General features: G+C 52.3%; 1 protein-coding gene across 4 annotated transcripts; it reads left to right on the top strand.

Annotated features, from left to right (window-relative positions):
* The first annotated feature begins 3591 nt into the window (after positions 1–3591).
* ETV4 (ETS variant transcription factor 4) lies at positions 3592–23977 on the top strand. Of its 4 annotated transcripts, none has more exons than XM_003943653.3 (13): positions 3592–3793; positions 4302–4412; positions 4601–4694; positions 4942–4989; positions 14486–14539; positions 16678–16804; positions 17282–17443; positions 17693–17958; positions 21410–21484; positions 21617–21685; positions 21896–22068; positions 22338–22439; positions 22832–23976. In XM_003943653.3, exons 2-13 carry the CDS (start codon positions 4353–4355, stop codon positions 23054–23056), a joined length of 1455 nt encoding a protein of 484 aa, XP_003943702.1. In that variant the 5' UTR covers positions 3592–3793; positions 4302–4352; the 3' UTR covers positions 23057–23976. The 4 variants fall into 4 exon arrangements, with proteins under 4 accessions (XP_003943702.1, XP_010329820.1, XP_003943701.1 ...); XM_010331518.3 differs by lacking the exon at positions 3592–3793 and adding an exon at positions 4042–4098 and having other exon boundaries at positions 21410–21469; positions 22832–23977; XM_003943652.3 differs by lacking the exon at positions 3592–3793 and adding an exon at positions 4042–4098.
* Positions 23978–24168: the final 191 nt, after the last annotated feature.

Here is a 24168-nt window from a genome sequence, read left to right as displayed (position 1 = left end):
TGAGTCTGTTGTGGGTGCCCTTGGGGTAAATGTGTATTTGTGAGGGCTCTGTTTCCTTATCTGTAAAATGGGAATGACAATCCTAATACTTACCTCACAGGCTCATTGTGAGGTTGCATGGGTTAATGCAGGTCATGCACTTACAGCAGGGCATGGCTCAGTACATGCTGGTTATTGTGATGTGATTCCCAACAGAAACCTCTAGCTCCTCTATTTCCTTCTCCCCAACTACTTCCAGTGGTGTAAGAGGCGAATGTTCCCCTTGGAAATATCACTGCTCTGAGCCTGGCCATTCAATCAGAGGTCAGTGACAGCAGCAGTATCTTCTCTTAGCCTGAAGAAGGAAGGCTTCTCAGCCTCTGCCAGGGCTGGGGAGGATTGGGAATGGGACAGGGGCATTTACTCACCAGGGAGCCAGGGGCCCTCCAGAAGAATATAAGAACTCAGAGCCAGTAGCCTGGGCAACATAGTGAGACCCTGTCTCTGTAAAAACCACAACAGACACACACACACACACACACACACACACACACACACACACACACACATACACACTAGCCACGCATGATAGTGCATGCCTGTAGTCCCAGCTGCTTGGGAGGCTGAGGTGGGAGGATTGCTTGAAGCCAGGAGTTCGAGGTTACAGTGAACTATGACGGCACCACTGCACTCCAACCTGGGTAAGAGAGGGAGACCCTCTTGTTTCTCAAAAAAACACAAAAAAGGCCGGGTGCGGTGTCTCATGCCTGTAATCCCAGCACTTTGGGGGCCAAGGCAGGTGGATCACCTGAGGCCAGGAGTTCAAGACCAGGCTGACCAACATAGTGAAACCCGGTCTCTACTAAACATACAAAAAATTAGCCAGGGGTGGTGGCAGGCACTTATAATCCCAGCTACTTGGGAGGCTGAGGCAGGAGAATCGCTTGAACACAGGAGGTGGAGATTGCAGTGAGCCAAGATGGAGCCTTGGCACTCCAGCCTGGGCAACAAGAGTGAAACTCTGTCAAAAACAAAACAAAACAAACAAAAACTCAGAACTGGAGGGGCACTGGCACCCCTAGACGAGCCCCACGCCACCGAAGTGCCCAGTACCAACTTAAAGACCCACTGGACTCTTCATTGTCATGGAGACCACATCGGAGCTGCCTTCCAGAAAGAACTCTCTGTCCTCCTCCCCACTTCTGTTGGCCAGAACTCACACTCTTCTCTAAACTGGTTCCATCCAGCCCAAAGCTGGGATTTGCTTGGGCTTGCCTCTTCTTCCTTGGGCAGGATTCCTGCTAAGCTCAATTAGTTTGGTCTGTATTGTACCTATTCACTACACAAGCATTTCATGCCACCCTCATAAGCATGAAAACAGGCTGAGGAGGACTTACAGAGGCAAATGGGCTCTGGAGAGCTCTCCATACATAAGGATGTATGTCTACATCATGAGGCAGAGTAAAAATTATCCACACCAGCCGGGCGCGGTGGCTCAAGCCTGTAATCCCAGCACTCTGGGAGGCCGAGGCGGGTGGATCACGAGGTCGAGAGATCGAGACCATCCTGGTCAACATGGTGAAACCCCGTCTCTACTAAAAATACAAAAAAAAATTAGCTGGGCATGGTGGCGCGTGCCTGTAATCCCAGCTACTCAGGAGGCTGAGGCAGGAGAATTGCCTGAACCCAGGAGGCGGAGGTTGCGGTGAGCTGAGATCGCGCCATTGCACTCCAGCCTGGGTAACAAAGAGCGAAACTCCGTCTCAAAAAAAAAAAAAAAAAAAAAAAAAAAAAATTCCACACCAGAGATATATAGTCAAGAATGTTGTATGGGGCTAAAGGAACTGATTCAGGCTATCATGGAAGGCTTCCTGGAGGAAAGGGACAATAGATATGAGCCTTATAGAATATTACAGCAGAGGTGGGCAGTGGCTCATGCCTGTAATCCCAGCACTCTGGGAGGCTGAAGAGGGGCGGATCATCTGAGGTTCAGAGTTCGAGACCAGCCTGACCAACATGAAAAAACTCCGTCTCTACTGAAAAATACAAAATTTGCTGGGCGTAGTGGCTACCCGGGATGCTGAGGCAGGAGAATCGCTTGAACCCGGGAGGGGGAAGTTGCAGTAAGCTGAGATCAAAAGACCAAAACTTCATCTAAAAAAAAGAGAGAGAGAGAGAGAGAGAGAATATTACAGCAGAGAAGAAAGGGAAGTTCATTTTCATTTGCCCAAGCTGATCTCACGGAGTGAGCCCTAAACAACAATTTTATGTTTTAGCCCCAGTTCTGGCCAGACAGGCACAAAGATGCTTACATGTGTCATTTCCTTCTCTGAAACTCCACTGCCTCATCTGTAAAGTGGTGGGTGTAAGGTTAGATGAATTTGGGAAGCTACTCTTACTGGCCTGGTTTTCGAACATTATTTTGTATTTATCACAGACAGGACGCAAAATCAGGCTGTCCACAAAGGAGTACATAGGCTGAAGAGACAGAGAATTGTCTCAGAAAAAAAAGGCCTTTGAGGATTCATGTCCTGTGTGCCCCTATGGCCACAGCCCAAACAGCCCAGCTCCCCTCAGATGTCTGTCTTGTTCATAGCTGCTTGCCTGGCACCCAGCACTGTATCTGATACAATAAATGTTTATTGAAAGAAGTGGTGAATGGATGAGATGACAGAAACTTCAACCAGCTTCTGAGCCAAAATTGAAAACCATCCTGCCCCCAGATCATCAGAGCCTTTGGGGCTTTTGCTTTTGCTCCTTTTGCTGCTGTCAGTTAAGAGGGAAGATGGCTGAAAGGGAGCTACACTTTTCAGAAATCATCTACCCTAGGGCCTCTAGTTTCTGCTGCAATCAATAGAAAGTGGGTCACAAAACAGTTCTGCAGAGAACAGACCTTTGAGGACAAGCCTGGATTCTGTGCCAGTTTACATTTATTGATCACCTACTATGTATCAGCTGTCACATGGCTTAACTCATTTAATCATGGCTTCAGAGTGCTCTACAGGAGAGTGTGAGGGATCTGAGGTACTAAACCCCCCGAAGTGCTGACTAGCTGAGTTACCTCAGGCGAGTTACCATCTCTTTCTGAGCTTTCATTTTTAGTATCTGTAAGAATCAAACGATCCACTTCGTCGGGTTATGGGAACGAAATGAGCACGTGGAAGCGCAGCGCTTCATAAATGCTAGTTATTATTGTTCCTCTGGGCACACAAGCCCGGTCGCCTCCCCGCTGGGCGCACACAGACATGTTCATACTCCCACGTACACGCAGATGCAGGGACGTGTGCAGACGCCAGCCGGAGGAGTTCGCGGCGCCTCAGACCCAAGGCCGTGGCAGAGACCGTGGAGAAGCCGCGGGGTCCTGGGCTTCTCTCCTTTTCTCTCGGTTCTTTATGAATGAACTCCGGCCGCGAGTTTATTTTTTTATGAATGGGAGCCGGAGCAGTGAATGAAGCCGGGAGCCAACCCCTACATTCTGATTGGCCCCCGCTGCTGGGAAACTCCGCCCCCTGACTAGGCCGGGCGACTCTCCGGATTGGCGGGCGTGCCCAGCCCTGGGGTTCCATTCACAAAAGTCAATGAAACAAAGGGAACCGGGTTGGGGAGAGAGAGAGCCGAGGCCGAGCAAAGGAAATGCACCAATCAGCTGCTCCCCCGGGCTCACAACTGTCTGCGGCGCCCGAAAAACAAGTCGGTGCGCTGGGGACCCGGGGCCGGGGCCGCCTCGCTCCGGCCTAGCCCCGCGGCCCTCGGTGCCGGCCCCAGGGCATGCTCGGAACCCCGCGCGGCTCCAGCCCAGACGCCCCGGCCTCAGGTGAGGCTGCGGGAGGGAGAGGGAGGGAGAGTGTCTGTGATTCCCCGCCTCGCCTCCCACGCACACCACACTCTCACCGCCCGCCTCCGCAGATTCCAGGGCGGGGGTGGGAGGCGCTGGGATTCGGGGTTGGAGGGGGCGCGGGAGTTGTGGGCATGCGATGGTGTGCGCCTCGCCTGCTCTTCCGCGCTCGCGCGCGCACACACACACACACACACACACACACACACACGTCTTATGTAACCGAGCCCGGGTAGAGCAGGGCTGCAGAAAGCAGAAACGGCGAGCCCGGCTCCCGGGAGCAGGTGGGACCTCCTTTCGCCTTTGGCGGGAGGGGAGTGGTGGTGGCGCTCGGCCTGGCAGGCGGAAACCTCCCCATCGCCCCAGTGAGTCGGAGAAGTTTCGCTGTCGGACTCAGAGCCTCGGGACTGCCCCCTCCCGCCACCCTTCCCCGCCCCCATCGCAGCCCTCCCAGGACGGTGTGCGAACGCAGTCCCCTCCCCCCCAGGTCTCGGCCCCCGCTAGGGGCCCCGGCCGTGCGGCCGGAGGGAGCGGCCGGATGGAGCGGAGGATGAAAGGCGGATACTTGGACCAGCAAGTGCCCTACACCTTCAGCAGCGTGAGCGCCGCGCCGGCCTCCACGCCCGCCCCGCCCCGCACCCAGCCCCTACTCTCGCCACAGACCCCCTCCCCGCCGTCCCAGACGAGTCCTGGGCTGCCCCGCCCCGAGCCACCCGGGGACCCCAACCTCGTCCCCCAGACTAGGCGCCTCGGGGTGACTCGGGGGCATTCTACCCCTTCTCGCAGAAATCGCCAGGAAATGGGAGCCTGCGCGAAGCGCTGATGGTCCCGCAGGGGAAGCTCATGGACCCGGGCTCCCTGCCTCCCTCTGACTCCGAAGGTAAAGAGCAAGAGACACAAACCGCGACCGTCCTCGGCCACACACACACACACACCGGCCGACCCTGGAACCCCCGCCTGTTTCCCCAAAAAACTCGCCCTCCAAGGAATCTGGTCATTCTTCTTGGTCCCTACTACCAAGGCGAGGCGCGAGTCGGGGGGCGGGGGTGTTCACCGGGGCTTGCTAGGGCTCTTTCTTTCTTACTGTCCCCTCCACCTCACCTCCAATTCCACTATTTACCCCTCAGATCTATTCCAGGATCTAAGTCACTTCCAGGAGACGTGGCTCGCTGAAGGTGAGTAGTTTTGTGACCTTTTCTATTCTGGGAGTCTGGAGAGGGGAACACTCTCTGTAGCCCCTGTTATTCCACCCTGGCCCTACACTTCCCTCCCTTCCCTGCCTCCAAGGCCCTCTCTCCCCAGGTTTCTTGCCACTCTACTCACCCCAGCGCCCGGTGTGGACACTTACATTGATATTTATTTTCTCTATCCTGAGCCAGGCTTGTGTAACTAGGCTTGAGGATGAATCAGACCATTGTGTGGGGTATTTGCTTATTTGAATGGAACTTGGCCCCAGGCCCATTTTCCTGGTTGAAATTTTCATTTGCAAAGTTTGTTTTGCAGAAGCCGCCAGGCCAAGGTGCGTGTTGGGGTGTCATTGTGGGTGGGGGGAGAAACAATTAATTTGTCACCTATCCTCCGGAGTTGCCAAAGCATTGATTCTTATCCCGTGAGTTTCTCTTCTTCCCAATCCCAGCACCAATTTTACTGTCCAAGCCAAAAGCACAACAAAAGTTTAAATAATTCTTTTCGGCAGTCCTTCGGCACCGAGGGCCCAGGGCTTCCTCCCCAAATAGCCTTGATTGTAATTCTAATATCAAGTGTTCCTCCCTCCTCCATCCCACTTGAATACCTCCGCCCCCAGGCAAATTCCCCTTCCTGTGTGCTGGGGAGTTAGCGGAGAGCTGGCTGGGGTGGGGTCCGTGGCTGGGCCTGATGGGGAAGTGGTGTGTTTGAGAGGTTTCCTGGTTGGATTCATCCTTGCCTTTTGGTGGGGCCTGAGGGTGTCGCTGGTGGGGCTGCAGGTGGGAGGGAAAATGGTGGTTTAGACAGCCTCTGAGAGCAAGGGGTTACTAGCCCCATCTTAGGGTTCCTTTATTTTAACGCTACGAAAAGGAAGAAGCCAAAACACTAAGAACCCCTTTTTGAGGTCTTTTCCTTAGGATCTCCTCCTCCCTCCACCCTGGCATTTTTCTTTGGTAATTTTTTTTAAAGCTCAAATCCAACTGCCCTGGAACTCTCCGTAGAAGCTTAGAGTAAGAGGAAAATGACTCCTGACTAGATCCTTGGAGTGAGACTAGGTCTGTCTTGCCCACTACGGTATTCTAAAAATATATATGTTGACAGAATGACTATTTAGCATAGAGCAAGCATTCAAGACATTTTGTGGAATTAATGGCTGAATGGCAGTGTGAGTGCTGGAGGGATCTGGGGGTATTGTGTGCGTCTTCCCGACCTTGCAAGTCCTGCATGCCCAGCTCCAATTTACAGGCAGAGCTTTGCCCCATCTCCCCATCCTCCTCCTGAGGTTCCGGAGCTGGGCTGAAGCTGAAGAACGCAGAGGTGTCAGTTTCCATGGGCTCTCAAAGACTTCCTTTCCCAGCGCCTGATTTCTGTCTGGCTCACCGGCTTCATTCCTTGCCTGTCAGCTGAGAGTCCCCACAGTGGGCAGCTCCTGGGGCTGTGAGCTAGGGGTGGGCTGAGGTTGGCATTTTGGCAGCAGCTGGTCCATCTGTGCCCGGGTTTGAGATGGGAGGGGGAGGAAAAAGCTCTCATCTCTCTACCTCTTGGCCGGCGGTCTGGAGAGGGTCCGCATGTCTGTCTGTCTGTGTCAGTGTCAGTGTGACAGCAAGTATGTGTGTGAGAGAGAAAAAAAGAGTATGTGTGTGTGTGTGTGTTAGTTACATGCTGCTGCCCTGTACATTTAAATCCAGTGGGTGGGGAGGTGGGGGTGGGGATTGCAAGGAGGAGGTGGGGTGGGCGCTGGGATCTCCTTGGTTCCCTCTCCTTCCTTCTGAGGGAGCAGCTCAGGTTCCCAGCTGGCGATGGATGGCCAGGCCTGAGGGGGGGATGCTGAGGCCGATCGCTCCTTCTCACTTTCTCTGCGGAGACAGATGCAGCTGCCGGGGCCCTGTCCCCCTGCGCCATCCCAGCACCACCCCAGCCTCCTCTCCTGCCTCTTCCCACCAGGTCAGTGACACCGGCAACCCATGGGGAGCTTTGGGGTGGCAGGGAGGGACTAGCTCCTTTGGAAACTTGCCAATGGTGGGACTCATTAGGAGGAATGGGGACCAGAGCCCAACCTCCCTCTCTCAGCTTGGTTTCTTCCAAAGCCCCAATTTGGAGAGAAGCAGCAAGGGGTCTAGTGTGGGGGCGCTGCAAAGACTTAGCATTTGGAGGATGCACAGGTTGGAGTCGGGCAGGTATAGGGAGATTCCGATATGGTTGCCGGTTCGGTGTCCTGTGTCTGGGCGTTGAAGGGTGAGTGTAAGTGGGGCTTTATGGAGCCAGCTCACATATTTGGGGTTGGGATTTTGTAGACAGAGGGGAATGATGTGAGGCTAGGAGGGCGTGTCTGATTTGGGGGTACCTGGGATCTGTTGAGATGTTGGGGAAAGAATCAGGCTGCTACAGGAAGACCCAGGCTCAGGCAGGCTGAGCCCAAAATGTGTCTGGCTATGATAAAAGATGTGCTGGTTTCTGGTGAAGGTTTCTTTCCAGGCTTTTCAGGAGCCCTGAAACCTTGGGGACAATGACTTTGTTGTCTATTTGGTAGTAAGAGCCATTGACTCTAGGCCATGACTCCTTTGTGTGAGGCTGGGGTCTGTGGATTGCCAGAGCCCTGGGGATGTGCTGCAGGGACTCTTGATCCCTCTGAGACTATGTGTAAAATTGCTGGGAGTGCACCATACACAAAGGTGTATGGATGTTTTTAGGAAGAGAATGACCGGTAGCTTTTATCAGGTTCTCAAAGGAATCAATCTGCGCTCCCTTTTTCACCAGAATCACTACTCCCCAACCCTCTTCCAAGGGCTCCAATCCCCTTGCCCTTTGGCTTTCCCAATCATATTTGTAGCTCCAAAAAAAGATCCCATGTGCGGAGGGTGTGCACAGAGGGCGTGCATGGAGGGCACATTTCACCCTGTGCTGTTGCGCTGCCGCAAGAGTGAAGTGAAAGGAAATAGGGTGTGTGCATCCCTGAATGCGTGTCCATGTGCGTGTACACTGGTGCCTCAGCATGTCTGTCGGGAGAGAAATCCCCTCCCGAGTCTTTACCAGCTACAATGCCTCCTTCTCCCTCTTTCTGTCTCTTCCCCTTCCAGAAGACTCCTGGGGACAAAAATGTCCCCTCCACAACTAGACAACTGGTTTCTTCCAGTACAGAGGCTGCCAGGGTGGGGGCAGGGTAAGGGACAGCAGTGACACAATGGAGCAGAAGCTCTGGAGAATGCGTCTATCCCCTTAACACTACGACTGGAACCTGGGAAGAGGGTGGCAGGGTATATGTGGTGTGGGTGGCTAATGCATGGTAGGCTTCAGTTTGTCTCTGTGTTAACATTCTTTCAGAATCCAGTTTGGGAGGCCCCAGAACCCCTCCTCTTTTTTTAACTGACCCCCATTTTGACAGGAGAGTCCCTAAAATTCTCTCTCTGGGCATTCTGCTGTCCTGACACTTTTCCCACCCCCTTCTTTTTTTTTTTTTTTTGAGACGGAGTTTCGCTCTTGTTACCCAGGCTGGAGTGCAATGGTGTGATCTCGGCTCACTGCAACCTCCGCCTCCTGGGTTCAGGCAATTCTCCTGCCTCAGCCTCCTGAGTAGCTGGGATTACAGGCATGCGCCACCACGCCCAGCTAATTTTTTGTATTTTTAGTAGAGACGGGGTTTCACCATGTTGACCAGGATGGTCTCGATCTCTCGACCTCATGATCCACCCGCCTCAGCCTCCCAAAGTGCTGGGATTACAGGCTTGAGCCACCGCGCCCGGCCATTCCACCCCCTTCTTAATCATCTGCCCGTCCTCAGACAGATAAACTCCATCTTAGCGCCAGGATGGAGCCAGGGACAGACTCTGGCGCACTGTGGCATGGCAGCCAAAACTCAGCCAAGTTAACAAATAAATAAAGAGAGTGGTATACACTCAAGACCAAACATGGTAATTAAAAATTCTCCTGCTCTCCAGGAACGCAAGGCTCAGTGTTCCTATTTCTATCCTGTTGACAGTCTCTGGATGACTGAGGGCCCTGGCCTACCCACTTTGGGAGAAGGCCAGTGTTTAGGGGAGGGGCCGAGCAAGGACAGATTTCTCCTGGCTCTGGGAAGAGGATGGTGCCACCTCTTTTGGGGTGTGGTCTATGTGCTTGAGGAGGCCTCCTCCTGGACTGCTGGGCCGGAGGGGTCTCTGGTTAAACTGTCAGGCACGAGGCAGGAAGAAAGGCAGGATGATGCCAAGGGCTCTCTGCTGTCCAGCGCCAGTGACGCCAGCAGGAGATACCACCAGCCCATTACCTCAATGGAAAGTGGCAGTAAATGAAGCCCGGGGTGGGGGGGACCCCTGGAGTGCGTCAGCCACCCCTGAGTTCTGCACCACCCTTTCCCTTGGGACCTTTCTTGCCTAGTAGGAGGGAGGGAAATGTTGATCACTCTGCTCCGGTCACCCTCACTTTCTGCCACCTTGGGGGTTGTTGCCTCTGAATGGACCAGAGGGCACAGCGGGGATGAGCCTGGGCTTTGCACCCCTGGGCAGGTAGACAGATTTGGCCTCCTACCTTCTATCCAAATGTGCCTATTTTTAAGGTTGTGGTGGCTGAAGTGGGAGGATTACTTGAGCCCAGAGCCTCAAGGCTACAGTGAGCTATGATTGTGCCACTGCACTCCAGCCTGAGTGACAGAGACTTTCTCATAATAGACAGATTTTTTTTTTTTTTTGAGACAGAGTCTGGCTCTGTCGCCCAGACTGGAGTGTAGTGGCACAATCTAGGCTCACTGAAACCTCTGCTTCCTGGGTTCAAGCAATTTTCCTGCCTCAGCCTCCCGAGTAGCTGGGATTACAGGTGCCTGCCACTATGCCTGGCTAATTTTTGTGTGGTTTTTTTTTTTTTTTTTTTTTTTTAGAGATGGGGTTTTACCATGTTGGCCAGGCTGGTCTTGAACTCCTGACTTCAGGTGATCCTGCCTCGGCCTCCCAAAGTGCTGGGATTACAAGTTTGAGCCACTGTGCCCCACCAATAAATAGATTTTAAAATGCAGATGGCTGGGCCCCACCTGAGTCCTATGGAATGGGACTCTCCCAGGAGAGGATTGGGAATTGTGTTTTTATTTTATTTTATTTATTTGTTTATTTATTTATTTTGAGATGGAGTTTCGCTCTTGTTGCCCAGGCTGGAAGTGCAATGGCGCGATCTTGGCTCACTGAAACCTCCGTCCCCTGGGTTCAAGTGATTCTCCTGCCTCAGCCTCCTGAGTAGCTGGGATTACAGGCACGTGACACCACGCCCAGCTAATTTGTTGTATGTTTAAGTAGAGACGGGGTTTCATCATGTTGGCCAGAATGGTCTTGATCTCCTGACCTTGTGATCTGCCCACCTCAGCCTCCTAAAGTGCTGGGACTACAGGCATGAGATACCATGCTCGGCCCTATTATTATTTTTTGAGACAGGGTCTCACTCTGTTGCCCAGGCTGGAGTGCAGTAGTGTGATCTCGGCTCACTGCAACCTCTGCCTCCCAGGTTCAAGTGATTCTCCTATCTCAGCCTCCCGAGTGGCTGGGATTACAGGCGTGTGCCACCTCTCCTGGCTAATTTTTATATTTTTAGTAGAGATGCAGTTTTGGCACGTTGGCCAGGAACTCCAGACCTCAGATGATCTGCCTGCCTTGGCCTCCCAAAATGTGATTACAGGCTTGAGCCACCACACCCTGCGGGAATCATGTTTTTAACTATGCTCTGGTGACTCTTGAATTGGGCCAGTTTGGGAATGGCTGACTTTTTGCCATGTTTGTGTTCCTGAAAAGATGTGTGCCACCTGTGTGTTTCTGTTTGTTCTTGCCACTGGGTTTCAGGTCTCACTGATTTCTTTGGGCACTTTAGACCAAAGTATTATGTTGACTTGTCCTCACTTCTCCTCTAGCTGCTGGTGGCTCCCAATTCTTTTTTTTTTTTTTTTTTTTGAGACGGAGTTTCGCTCTTGTTACCCAGGCTGAAGTGCAATGGCGCGATCTCGGCTCACTGCAACCTCCGCCTCCCGGGTTCAGGCAATTCTCCTGCCTCAGCCTCCCAAGTAGCTGGGATTACAGGCACGCGCCACCACGCCCAGCTACTTTTTTGTATTTTTAGTAGAGACAGGGTTTCACCATGTTGACTAGGATAGTCTCCATCTCTTGACATTGTGATCCGCCCGCCTCGGCCTCCCAAAGTGCTGGGATTACAGGCTTGAGCCACCGCGCCCGGCCAGCTCCCAATTCTTAAATTCCCTCTCCCTGATCCTTCTGTCAAGAAATCAACTTTCTATTAATACAAGCCTATGTTTATAAACACTTGACGTCTCTAATATTTAAAGCAAGTTGTTGAAGAATATTCTTGCCAAGCAACGTATCACAACCTAAAGTATCCCCTGTGAGATGTGCTTTCCTAGAGAGGACCTGCCCCTCTAGTGTCGCCTTGTGTGTGGAGAGGGGGAGCCTGCAGGGAAGGGCTAGGATGGTCAGGATCTCTTCAGTGCCTGTCCCAGCTTGAGGACAAACGGTTATTGCCTGTTTATTCACACAGTCAAGAAATAATGCAGCGAGTGTCTACTCTAACCTGCTGTCTACTCTGACCTGTGCTGGGTGTCGGAGAATCAGATGACAAGAGATAAATCTCTTGCCCTCATAGACCTTAACTTCCTGGTGGAGGAGATAGATGATAGATCGATAGACAGACAGACAGACAGACAGACAGACAGACAGACAGATAGATAGATAGATAAACGGGTAAACATAAATTAGTAAGTTCAGGTGGCAGTATGCACCAGAAAACAAAGCAGAGGCTCAATAGAGAGCCAGGAGGAACCACTTTGGTTTAGAGGCAGTCAGAGAAGCCCTCTGCAGAGATGTCAAAGTGAGCTGAGACTGATGGCCAGGAAAAAAAAGAGGAAGGCAGGAAAGCATCTGAGGAAGAAGGAACAAGCTCAGCAGGTCTGAGGCTGGAAAGGGGACCAGAGTGCTGCAGCCCCAGGCAAGGAGAGGCGGCGGGTCAGAGGTGGGCAAGGCCAAGTCACACAGAGCCTTGCAGGCCAAGGGCAAGCATTTGGAGTCCATGCTTTAAATAAGAGAGAAATGATTCCATTTTTGTTGTAAAAAGGTCACCTTGGCAGCTAGGTGGAGAGCAAGGGACTATAGGAGGTCAGAGTAGGATATTCTAAGAAGAGGCTGTGGCTGAAATCCAAGTAAGAAACAATGGAACCTTAGCCTAGAGGGAAGCAGACGGGCTGGGATGTGCATCTGTGTAGGCTGGGTGTGTGCAGGTTTTCTCTAGCCATCCCATCCCCCTCCCCAGCCATCCTGACCTCTCTGGGCATTTTATCAGTTTCCCCATTGTCCAGTCTGAGAACAGTCTCCAGGGAAGGAGAGTCCAGCCTCATCACCTAGAACCACTCTCTGGAATGTCAGGAAGTTCTTCATGTCTACACTTCCTGATGTGATCCCTTTATTTTTGAGAGAGGGGCAAAAGTGGGCAAAGACTGGGATCAAGGGAGACACTTAGCTGTATAACCACCTGGGAAGCTCCCCTCTGGGGAGGCCAGGATAAGAACTAGAAATCAGAGTTTGCTGTCCCGGTTAGAAGCCTTGGATGCGCTGCCGCTGTATTTCAGTTTTCCTGCCTGTTCCCAAACCTAGCTCCACCCATACTGGCATCCAGGGAGAGCTCCTCAGACCTCCAACCTTGGGAATCCCTCCCCTCAGCTGCATATTAAAGGGATGAGGCACCTAGGTGCTCAGCCAGTGTCCTTTGCCTTCTGCAGTGGACCCAGTCACCAGCCTCCTGCTCTCCCACTGGCATCCTCCTTTTCTATTTTGTTTTATTTTATTATTTTTGAGATGGAGTCTCACTCTGTCACCCAGCCTGGAGTGCAGTGGTGTGGTATCGGCTCACTGCAACCTCCGCCTCCCGGGTTCAAGCAATTCTCCTGCCTCAGCCTCTTGAGTAGCTGGGATTACAGGCGTGAGCCACTACACCCAGCTAATTCTTGCATTTTTAGTAGAGACAGGGTTTCACCATGTTGGTCAGGCTGGTCTCGAACTCCCGACCTCAGGTGATCCACCCACCTCAGCCTCCCAAAGTGCTGGGATTACAGGTGTGAGCCACCGCACCAGGCCCTATTTTTATTTTTGACACAAGGTCTTGCTATGTTGTCCAGGCTGAACTTGAACTCCTCAGCTCAAGTAGTCCTCCCACCTCAGCCTCCCAAGTAGCTGATCTACCACATCCATCAAACTTTTCCCCTCTGTCAAACCTCCTTCCTGCCTCCATTCCATCTCCTTTCCCTGGCTCAGGTTTTTTGTTTTTGTTTTTTTTTTTTTGAGAGAGGTTGAGCAAGCTCTGTGCAGTGGCACCATCTCAGCTCATTGCAACTTCCACCTCCTGAGTTCAAGCGATTCTCCTGTCTCAGCCCCATGAGTAGCTGGGATTATAAACGCCTGCCACCACGCCCAGCTGATTTTTGTATTTTCAGCAGAGGCAGGGTTTCGCCAGGTTGGCCAGGCTGGTCTCCAACTCCGGACCTCAGGTGATCCACCTGCCTCAGCCTCCCAAAGTGCTGGGATTATAGGCGTGAGCCACAGCACCCCCTGACCTTCTATGTGATTTTAAATCCACGGGGTCCCACTGTCTGCCCATCCCAGATATGACTGCTGTGAGCTTTGAGGGAGTTTTGTAAACTTTGACAGGCAAGGCTGTTCCACTTCAGAAAAATGGAGGAAATAAAGACAAAGCGTCTAGGAAAAGAAAGACTGGAATCTGCTTCTACAGGTTCTGGAACAGTCTTCCCTCCTGAGTGGAGCCCAGAGCTAGGGGGCACTAGGACCTAGGGTGGAGCTACCTTTAGTTTTAAGCAAGCTTGTCCAACATGTGGGCCTGCAGGCCACATGCAGCCCAGGGTGGCTTTGAATGCAGCCCAGGCCCAACACCAATTCCTCATAAACTTGCTTAAAACATTGTAAGATCTGGGGCCGGGCGCGGTGGCTCAAGCCTGTAATCCCAGCACTTTGGGAGGCCGAGGCAGGCAGATCACGAGGTCAAGAGATCAAGACCATCCTGGTCAACATGGTGAAACCCCGTCTCTACTAAAAACATGAAAAATTAGCTGGGCATGGTGGCATGTGTCTGTAATCCCAGCTACTCAAGAGGCTGAGGCAGGAGAATTGCCTGAACCCAGGAGGCGGAGGTTGGGGTGAGCCGAGATCGCGCCATTGCACTCAAGCCTGGGTAACAAGAGCGAAACTCCGTCTCAAAAAAAAAAAAAAAAAATTATAAGATTTGTTTGTGATTTTTTTTTTTAAGTTCATCAGATATCATTAATGTTTGTATTTGTGTATTTTATGTGTGGTCCAAGACAATTCTTAAAAGGTGGACACCCCGGTCTAAAGGCTGTTGGTCCTTTCTTGACTGTTGCTAATCTGCAGGGCTGCAATAATGGAGCCTCCCAGGAGCCCACCAGGGCCCCACCCCAAACTCACCTCTGATCTCTCTCTGCAGCTCAGGTACCAGACAGTGATGAGCCGTTTGTTCCTGATTTCCATTCAGAAAACCGTGAGTAGAGGTCCCGGAGTGGGGGTGGCAGGAAGTGAGTCGTAGGATAGAGAATCACAGGTCAGCTGTTCTCTCCTGAAAACAGTGGGGGTAAAGGTCAGGGCTCCCCATTCTTGGGTTCGATCTCAAAGCCCGAGGCAGTAACTGGAATGAAAACCTTGGCTGAAATCCGGGGCTGCTGTGTTCTTGCTGTGTGACCCTCCAGCAGACACTATCCGTTTGGTCCTCCACTGCCTTAGATCTGAAGTGAGGGGCCTGGGCCAGTTCTGCAGAGTCCAGTTCTAAGTTGCTTTCATGTAACTGGGGACGATTTTGCTCCCCAGGAGACATTTGGTCATATCTATAGACATTTTTGGTTGTCACAGTTGAGGGTGGGGTGCTATTGGCGTCTAGTGGGTACAGTCAGGGATACTGCCGAAAGCACCGTATGAAGCTCAGGATGGCTCCCCACAATATATTCATAAAACACTATCTGGCCCACCTGTCAATAGTGCCACTGTTGAGAAACCCTGCTTTAGGCTGGTCACAGTGGCTCACGCCTGTAATCCCAGCCCTTTGGGAAGCCGAAGCAGGTGGATCACAAGGTTAGGAGTTTGAGACCAGCCTGACCAACATGGCAAAACTCCGTCTCTACTAAAAATGCAAAAATTAGCTGGGCATGGTGGCGGGCGCCTGTAATCCCAGCTACTCAGGAGGCTGAGGCAGGACAATTGCTTGAACCTGGGAGGCAGAGGTTGCCGTGAGCCAAGACTGCACTGCTGCACTCCAGCCTGGGCAGCAGAGCGACACCCCATCTCAAAACAAACAAACAACAAAAAGCCCACTTTAATGTCAGATACTTTGCTGACAATTGTCTACACCAGTGAAACAGAACAGGGCACAAAACGTTGAAAACAGCAGAGAATAGTTGATTACAAACAAGGCATTTGACTGGACTGCAGTTAAAACGGAATCTCACTCACACTGGCTTGGAACCAATTCTTTGCTGCTCAGCCTCGTGGCTAGTTTGGGAACCCAGCAGGGGCCACAGGAAAGGCCAATGTTCTTCACAGATAATGTTATTCAGCTGACATTCAAGTGGGCCAATATCCAACCTCAACCAGAAAAAGGAAGCTTCTTTATATCCTCAAGTAAGAAAACATGTTGCACCCCTGGAATTTTCCAGGGCACTCAGGAAAACTACAGGCCCTAGGTTGGAGGTACTCACTCCTATGAAAGTGTTTTCTGGGGCCTGGGGTTGCATTAATTTTTTTTTTTTTTTTTTTTTTTTTTTGAGACAGAGTCTTGCTCTGTAGCCCAGGGTGGAGTGCAGTGGTGTGATCTTGGCTCACTGCCATCTCTGCCTCCTGGCAGAGATTCCCTTGAGGCAAGCAATTCCCTTTTCTCAGCCTCCTGAGTAGCTGGGACTACAGGTGCCCACCACCATGCCCGGCTAATTTTTTTTTTTTTTTATTTTCAGACAGAGTTTTGCTCTTGTTGCCTAGGCTGGAATGTAATGGTGTGATCTCCGTCTACCACAACCTCCGCCTCCTGGGTTCAGGTGATTCTCCTGCCTCAGCCTCTTGAGTAGCTGGGATTACAGGCACGTGCCACCATGCCCGGCATTTTGTCTTTTTAGTAGAGACGGGGTTTCTTCATGGTGGTCAGGCTGGTCTCAAACTCCTGACCTCAGGTGATCTGCCTGCCTCAGTTTCCCAAAATGCTGGGATTACAGGCATGAGCCACCAAGCCCAGTTAATTTTTTTAATTTTTTATTTTTAGTAGAGACAGGGTTGCACCATGTTGACCGGGCCAGTCTTGAACTCCTGACCTCAAGTGATCTGCCCACCTTGGCCTCCCAAAGTGCTGGGATTGCAGGTGTAAGCACTGCACCCAGCCTAAATGTTGAACTTTAGAGGATTTGTTTGGTTAATAATCAGACACTAGTCTGATATATAAACTAGATACAATGTAAATAGCCAAAATGTTCTTAAATGTCTCACCTTGGATCAGGGAAAACTGATACCCAGAGAGGGAAGGAAGCTGTTGCAGTCACCCAGCTGGTCCTCAAAGCACAGAAGGTGTCAGATGCCCTGCCTGCCTCTTGTGTGACAGGCTCTGGCCTTGCTCTGTTCCCTCTACCCCCTCCACCCTCGCAGTAGCTTTCCACAGCCCCACCACCAGGATCAAGAAGGAGCCCCAGAGTCCCCACACAGACCCGGCCCTGTCCTGCAGCAGGAAGCCGCCACTCCCTTACCACCATGGCGAGCAGTGCCTTTACTCCAGGTGAGCCCCAGCCGGACCTGGTAAAGGGTAGGGGAAGGGTGTCCAGAGAAGGGAGGCAGGGGCAGAGGCAGCAGCTGAGACGCAAGTTAGACAAAGGATTTTCCAGCTCCTGTAAGGAAGCAATACAGCTAAGGATATCCTCTAAATAATCAGACGGAAAAGGCAGCAGAGGGCCTCAGGAATGCATACGGAAGCCAGAGCAGAGTCTCTTGCCACCAAGAGGCCCACTGTGCCACCTAAACCACTGCTCTGAGTAACGAAGCCCAGGTGTTCGACCAGCCTGGGCAACAGAAGGAGACTGTCTCTGAAAAAGAAGAATTCGCTAGGGCTGTCTGTGGCTTCTGTGGTTCCCTTTGCAGCCTCCTCTGTCCTTCCTTCTCCCATAATCCCGGTGACCTCACTTTCCTAGGAATGAAGGGTTCAAAGACGCTTACCAGCTTCTCTGCTCCCTCACCCCTGTCTCCTTCTCAACTCCAGTGCCTATGACCCCCCCAGACAAATTGCCATCAAGTCCCCTGCCCCTGGTGCCCTTGGACAGTCGCCCCTGCAGCCCTTTCCCCGGGCAGAGCAACGGAATTTCCTGAGATCCTCTGGCACCTCCCAGCCCCACCCTGGCCATGGGTACCTTGGGGAACATAGGTAAGGAGACAGGGAAACCCCACTGCTTGTGGGCCCAGGTCTCAAACAATTTTTCACTTCTTGAGTGTTCTCCATAAAGACTTGAGCTTCGGGGCGGTGGGGGTGGGGGGCGGCAGAGTAGAGAGGAGAGATACTGACACTCCAACCCCCTAGACCCCATTCCAGAGCCCGCTCTGTAAGCCTGGGAGTAGCAGGCTTGAGGAGGGATTAAAGTTCTATTCTCCTCCTTCTCCATCCAACCACATCCAGCTCCGTCTTCCAGCAGCCCCTGGACATTTGCCACAACTTCACATCTCAGGGAGGGGGCCGGGAACCCCTCCCAGCCCCCTACCAGCACCAGCTGTCGGAGCCCTGCCCACCCTATCCCCAGCAGAGCTTCAAGCAAGAATACCACGACCCCCTGTATGAACAGGCAGGCCAGCCGACCGTGGACCAGGGTGGGGTCAATGGGCACAGGTACCCAGGGGCGGGGGTGGTGATCAAACAGGAGCAGACGGACTTCGCCTACGACTCAGGTAAGAGACTGGGGTGCGGCAGGGTGGCATGTGATCAAGTGAAGAGTTCAGTTAAGCCCAGAATGTCTCCCGACCTTTCTACATCCCTGTTTACCATTTCATACATCTGACCCACCCCCCCTTTTTTTCATAATTTCAAAAGAATTATCATTTTTCTTTCTTTTTTTATTTTCTTTATTTTTTTGAGATGTCTTATTCTGGGGTCCAGGCTGAGATGCTCACCACAACCTCTGCCTCCCAGGTTCAAGTGATTCTTTTGCCTCCGCCTCCGAGTAGCTGGGATTACAGGCACCAGCAACCACGCCCGGCTAATTTTTGTGTTTTTAATAGAGACAAGTTTTCACCATATTGGCCTGTCTGGTCTCGAACTCCTGACCTCATGTGATCGTGATCTGCCCGCTTTGGCCTTCCAAAGTGCTGAGATTACAGGCATGAGCCACCTCACCCAGCCAAATTGTTACTTTTCTTTTTCTTCTTTTTTTTTTTTTGGATAGAGTCTCGCTCTATTGCCCAGGGTGGAGTGCACTGGCATGATCTTGGCTCACTGCAACCAACCTCCACTTCCTGAGTTCAATCGATTCTCCTGCCTCAGCCTCCCGAGTAGCTACAGGTGCATGCCACCATATCTGGCTAATTTTTCTGTATTTTTAGTAAAGATGGGATTTCACCAAGTTAGCCAGGATGGTCTTGATCTCCTGACCTTGTGATCTGCCCGCCTGGACCGCCTCCCAAAGTGCTGGGATTACAGGCGTGAGTCACTATGCCCAGCCTATTGTTATTTTTCAATTGGGAAACCTATATTTAGATTAAAAGATAATCAACCCTCCCCCATGGTGATTTATCTGTAATCCCAGCACTTTAGGAGGCCAAGGCGGGAGAATCCCTTGAGCCCAGGTGTTAGTTCAAGGCCAGCCTGGGCAACAAAGTGAGATCCCCTGTCTATTTATAAAAAGGTAAAATAAAAATAAAATAAAGGGGGATGTAGATCCTGCCCTCATGTAGCTTGTGACTTAATAGGAAAGTTAAGGCGTTTATTTCGATTGAACAGGTGTTTGAGGTTTTAATTCCCCACTAAGACCAAACTACTGTGACAGGAACATGAGTGTGCAGAGTTGGGAAATACAAAGATGAATAGAATGTGTCTGGTCCCTATCCCCACAGAAGTTAAAAAACACAAAGGGATTTGAGTGAAGAGAAACGTGAACTTGAAACTAGCCAGGCTCATCATTCTTGCTAGTTCTCAATAGGAGTGCAGGGTGTTTGTTTGTTTGCATGTTTTGAGACAGAATCTCCCTCTGTCACCCAGGCTGTAGTGCAGTGGTGCGATCTCAGCTCACTGCAACCTCCACCACCTGGGTTTGAGTGATTCTCGTGCCTCAGCCTCTCAAGTAGCTGGGATTACAGGTGCCCACCACCACAGCCAACTGATTTTTGCATTTTTAACAGAGATGGAGTTTCATCATGTTGGCAGGTTAATATATGGTTTGCATATCCCGTTTGAGCCTCCCAGTTGATGTATGCCCTGACCAGAGGCTGGGCACTGGAAGTAGGAACTTATTTAAGTTCTAGTTCCACCTGGCTGCTGACTGGAGTGAAATGCCCCCAGCTATGTTCATAAATAGCTATAGTTCAAGGCCCCAAGCGCTGAGGGAGGGCCAGGTCCAGGAAGAGCCCAGAAAACCCTGCCTTTTCTTCTTTCCTCCTGGCTTTTGTTACATTGTTAATAGCCCCAAATCTGAGTTTATTAGAGTAGGCCCAGAGCCAGCTAGAACTTTGGAATTTATCTTTTTGTGGTGCCCGCAACCTTTCAGGGGCACGGGGATGAGCCGCAAACCCCCAGGCTATCCGACTGAGAACCGGATGGGTGCTCCTGTCCTCAAATCCAGGGCCTAAGCCTGACCCAGGCTTGGCAGTGAGCTGGGAGAGGAGGAGGGAGGCACTCTTGCCGCTGACCTTCAAAGGCTGTAGACCGGAGGGGATCGTGTTACATGCCCTTGAACTCCTGCCCCTCCCCCCAGCTACGCCTGAATGGAGTCAGGAATTCCATTCACAAAATGGATGCATGAATGAGCCCACCCTCCCGCCTCCTCCCTGAGGTGTCGGGTTTCACCATCTTCTCATTCATAGGTGGGAGTGGAGTGGGGGGAGGGCGGGAAGGGGTTGGAACTTGAACGAGTGGCTTCACGCAGCCGCCTCCCCGATGTGGAGTGGGGAGGTTCCTATCCTATGGAATGGAATGAGATGAAGTGGAATGTGCTCTGTTAGACCTGAAAGAACAAGGCCCAGTGCCCACTGCCTCTTCCCCAGGTGCATGCAGACGCACACTCTGTTTCTGTCACACACACACACACACACACACACACACACAAACACAAACACACACGTGCGCACAGGGCTGGGAATCTGACCTGCTGACCGGACATTTGTCCATTCTGAGGGAGTCAAGCGTGGACACCGAACCCTTTCCCCGGACGTTCATCTCGCCCTCCCTCCTCCCTCTGAACCCACAGGAAACAGCTGCTCCTTGGCAGCTTGGGCCTTGCAGAACAGCTTGCCCAGCCCCCGCTGCTGCCTTCCATGGCTTCTGCCCCAGCCCTCAAGTTGAGGGGCTCCAGCTTCACACTCCCTCTGGGTGAACTTCCCCTGGGATTTTGTGGTTGGCAGGCAACTTGGGCAAAGAATAGTCACCAGGAAGCAGGCTGGAAGGAAGAACTTTTTTTTTTTTTTTTTTTGAGACTTAAGTCTCATTCTGTTGCCCAGGCTGGAGTGCAATGGCAGGCTCTCTGCTGACCACAACCGTCGCCTCCCGGGTTCAAGCAATTCTCCTGCCTCAGCCTCCTGAGTAGCTGGGATTACAGGCAAGCACCACCACGCCTGACTAATTTTTTTTTTTTTTTTTTTTTTTTTTTTTTTTTTTTTTTTTTTTTTTGAGACGGAGTTCCGCTCTTGTTACCTAGGCTGGAGTGCAATGGCGCGATCTCGGCTCACCGCAACCTCCGCCTCCTGGGTTCAGGCAATTCTCCTGCCTCAGCCTCCTGAGTAGCTGGGATTACAGGCACGCGCCACCATGCCCAGCTAATTTTTTGTATTTTTAGTAGAGACGGGGTTTCACCTTGTTGACCAGGATGGTCTCGATCTCTCGACCTCGTGATCCACCCGCCTCGGCCTCCCAAAGTGCTGGGATTACAGGCTTGAGCCACCGCGCCCGGCCTGCCTGACTAATTTTTTTGTATTTTTAGTAGAGACGGGTTTTACCATCTTGGTCAGGCTGGTCTCAAAACTCCTGACCTCGTGATCAACCCACTTTGGCCTCCCAAAGTCCTGGGATTACAGGTGTGAGCCACCGAGCCAGCCTAGGAAGAACTTCTTGAATGTGGGATAGGATTTCCTCCTCCCCTACCCCCCAGCTCCACCCTAGCCACCTCTCACATACCCCTTTTCTTCCCCACAGATCTCACCGGTTGTGCATCAATGTACCTCCACACAGAGGGCTTCTCCGGGCCCTCTCCAGGTGACGGGGCCATGGGTAAGGCAGTTCCCCTTCCCCTGCCAAGCCCTCCGTGTTGGGGGAGGGTCTCCCTGGCCAGGATTCCCTCTGGACTCTGGGGTTTCATCAGTGAACCCCCAAATCTGAGCAACCCCTAACTTCCTCTACAAGGCTATGGCTATGAGAAAACTCTGCGACCATTCCCAGATGATGTCTGCGTTGTCCCTGAGAAATTTGAAGGTCAGAGAAGTGACTGTTCATGGGAGGGTCAAGGTCTTAATATGCTGTGTCCCGGAAGGAGTCACATCACGTTTCATGGTTGCAAGAGGGTGGGACCCATAGAAAAGTGCCTTGGGAGACCCCTTGAAAAAATCCCTGGGGTGAGGGGAGGCAGTTGCTTGGGGGACCAGAAGACCCAAACCCCACACCTCCTATTTTCATGTTCCCCAGGAGACATCAAGCAGGAAGGGATTGGTGCATTTCGAGAGGGGCCACCCTACCAGCGCCGGGGTGCCCTGCAGCTGTGGCAATTTCTGGTGGCCCTGCTGGATGACCCAACAAATGCCCATTTCATTGCCTGGACGGGCCGGGGAATGGAGTTCAAGCTCATTGAGCCTGAGGAGGTGGGCCTCTCAGATATCCCCTGCCCTCCTTTCCAAAGTTGAGGGCCTGGAGATGGGCGGACCTGGGGAATGGTGGCACGTGCCTCCACCATGATCCTTGCTTTACCTGACTGGAATTCTTGCCAAGCCTAAGTTTATGGGCTGATGCTTTGTTGCCGGGCTGGCTTAGTACTTTGCACCGAGAATCTCAGTGCTCTTTTTGACCTTTCCCCCATTTTTTTTTCCTCTGCCAAGGTGGCATCTCCACCCCAAAACTCTTTTATCCCCAGGTTGCCAGGCTCTGGGGCATCCAGAAGAACCGGCCAGCCATGAATTACGACAAGCTGAGCCGCTCGCTCCGATACTACTATGAGAAAGGCATCATGCAGAAGGTGGGGGCTGTGGGTCCAGGGACAAGGTGGTGGGGGCAGTGGCTGTGGGAAGCTAATGAAGGAGAGGGTCAGAAGGGCAGCCCTCAGCAACTCTGCAGGATCAGATAATGAATCGGTCAGAGGGACAAGAAATTGTGGACAATCCCAAGGTTTTCCTCTCCCAAAAAAGTGCTCCACCGGAACTGAGAAGCCCCAAGCAGGGAGACATTGAAATGAAAAAGGAGTAAGAACTGTGAAGGGAAAGTCAGCTTCTCAGGGGAACCAGCATGGGAGAGAAATGCCCTGAGCATCTGCCTGGACTGGTAGAAGGCTGCATTTCCCACTCCCCCACCTTACCCCATACCAAGGCTGCGGGGCTAGCCAAGCTGACTAGCCCTTCTCTCTCCCCATAGGTGGCTGGAGAGCGTTACGTGTACAAGTTTGTGTGCGAGCCCGAGGCCCTCTTCTCTTTGGCCTTCCCGGACAATCAGCGTCCAGCTCTCAAGGCCGAGTTTGACCGGCCGGTCAGTGAGGAGGACACAGTTCCTTTGTCCCACTTGGACGAGAGCCCCGCCTACCTCCCAGAGCTCGCTGGCCCTGCCCAGCTGTTTGGCCCCAAGGGTGGCTACTCTTACTAGCCCCCAGCGGCTCCTCCCCCTGCCGCAGGTGGGGTGCTGCCCTGTGTACATACAGTTGAATTTGGTGTTGGGGAAGCCTTCATCTGAAACCCACAGATGACTCTGGGCAGATCCCCACTGTCCTACCAGTCGCTCTGGCCCAGACTCTGAGCTGCTCACCAGTCACTGGGAAGGAAAAGTGGAGAAATGGCAAGTCTATAAAGGTGGAGTCTCAGAAACCCCTGGGGGCGCCACCGGGGCCCTGGGGGAATTCAGCTCAGCTTCTTCCCAGGTCCTGCTTCCAGTGTCCAAGCCCCTCACACCTTTTCCCCAACCACAGAAAACAAGAGTTTGTTCTGATCTGGGGGACAGGGAAGGCGCTTCCCAACTTAAACTGGCATGAGGGAGAGGAGGTTCGCTGAGATTCCCCAGCTCTTCCCACTTCGGGGAGACAGAAGCCTGGACTCTGCCCCAAGCTGCAGCCCCGGGTGGGTCCCAGCTTGTCAGTTCTTGGTGCTCTGTGTTCCTGGAAGCAGGGGGAGGTCGAAGAAAGGAACCTGGGATGGGGGGTGCTGGGTGGAAGCGGAGAGGGATGGGTTCCTGCTCCAAGGGGCCCGTTGCCTTTCTTCTGCCCTTTCCTAGGCCCAGTTTCCACTTCCACCTCCACCACATCTGCCAGACCTTAATAAAGCCCCATTTCTCCCGTTAGTTATCCTGCGTCCTCTTTGCTGTCCTATGAAAACAGACCTGGGGATGGAAAGAGCTCTGGCCTTGGAGCAGAGCTCACTGGTTTGGGGCCAGGCCCCTGACATTTAATCCCCATGTGGATTTGAAAAAAGGCACCTATTTCTCTTCTGAAAAATGGGCTTAATGATACCTGCCCTTCCCCCTTCCCAGCATCACTGTGTGAAGATCCAGAAATAATGGACAAGGGTACTTGATAACCTGGACAGGCGTCCCTTGTGCGTTTTCGGCCTGCTTCCTGCAGCAGTCTCCCCGGCCCTGTGGGTGGGGCAGGTGGGCCACTGAGTTGCAAGGCTCTCCCCCTGGGACTTTTTTTTTTTTGAGACGGAGTTTCGCTCTTGTTAGAAACTGGCGCAATCTCGGCTCACTGCAACCTCCGCCTCCTGGGT

The sequence above is a fragment of the Saimiri boliviensis genome, chromosome 17, assembly GCF_048565385.1.
Source record: "Saimiri boliviensis isolate mSaiBol1 chromosome 17, mSaiBol1.pri, whole genome shotgun sequence".
Taxonomy (NCBI): Eukaryota; Metazoa; Chordata; class Mammalia; order Primates; family Cebidae; genus Saimiri; species Saimiri boliviensis.
The sequence above is the reverse complement of the archived record's forward strand: the minus strand, read 5'-3'. Positions and strand labels throughout refer to the sequence as shown.

Excerpts from the sequence above, each read along its gene's own strand:
- ETV4 (XM_003943653.3), top strand. The coding sequence starts at position 4,353 with ATGGAGCGGAGGATGAAAGGCGGATACTTGGACCAGCAAGTGCCCTAC. Across the intron at positions 17,959-21,409 it reads GGACTTCGCCTACGACTCAG|ATCTCACCGGTTGTGCATCA; the intron begins GTAAGAGACTGG and ends TCTTCCCCACAG. Across the intron at positions 21,686-21,895 it reads TGTCCCTGAGAAATTTGAAG|GAGACATCAAGCAGGAAGGG; the intron begins GTCAGAGAAGTG and ends CATGTTCCCCAG.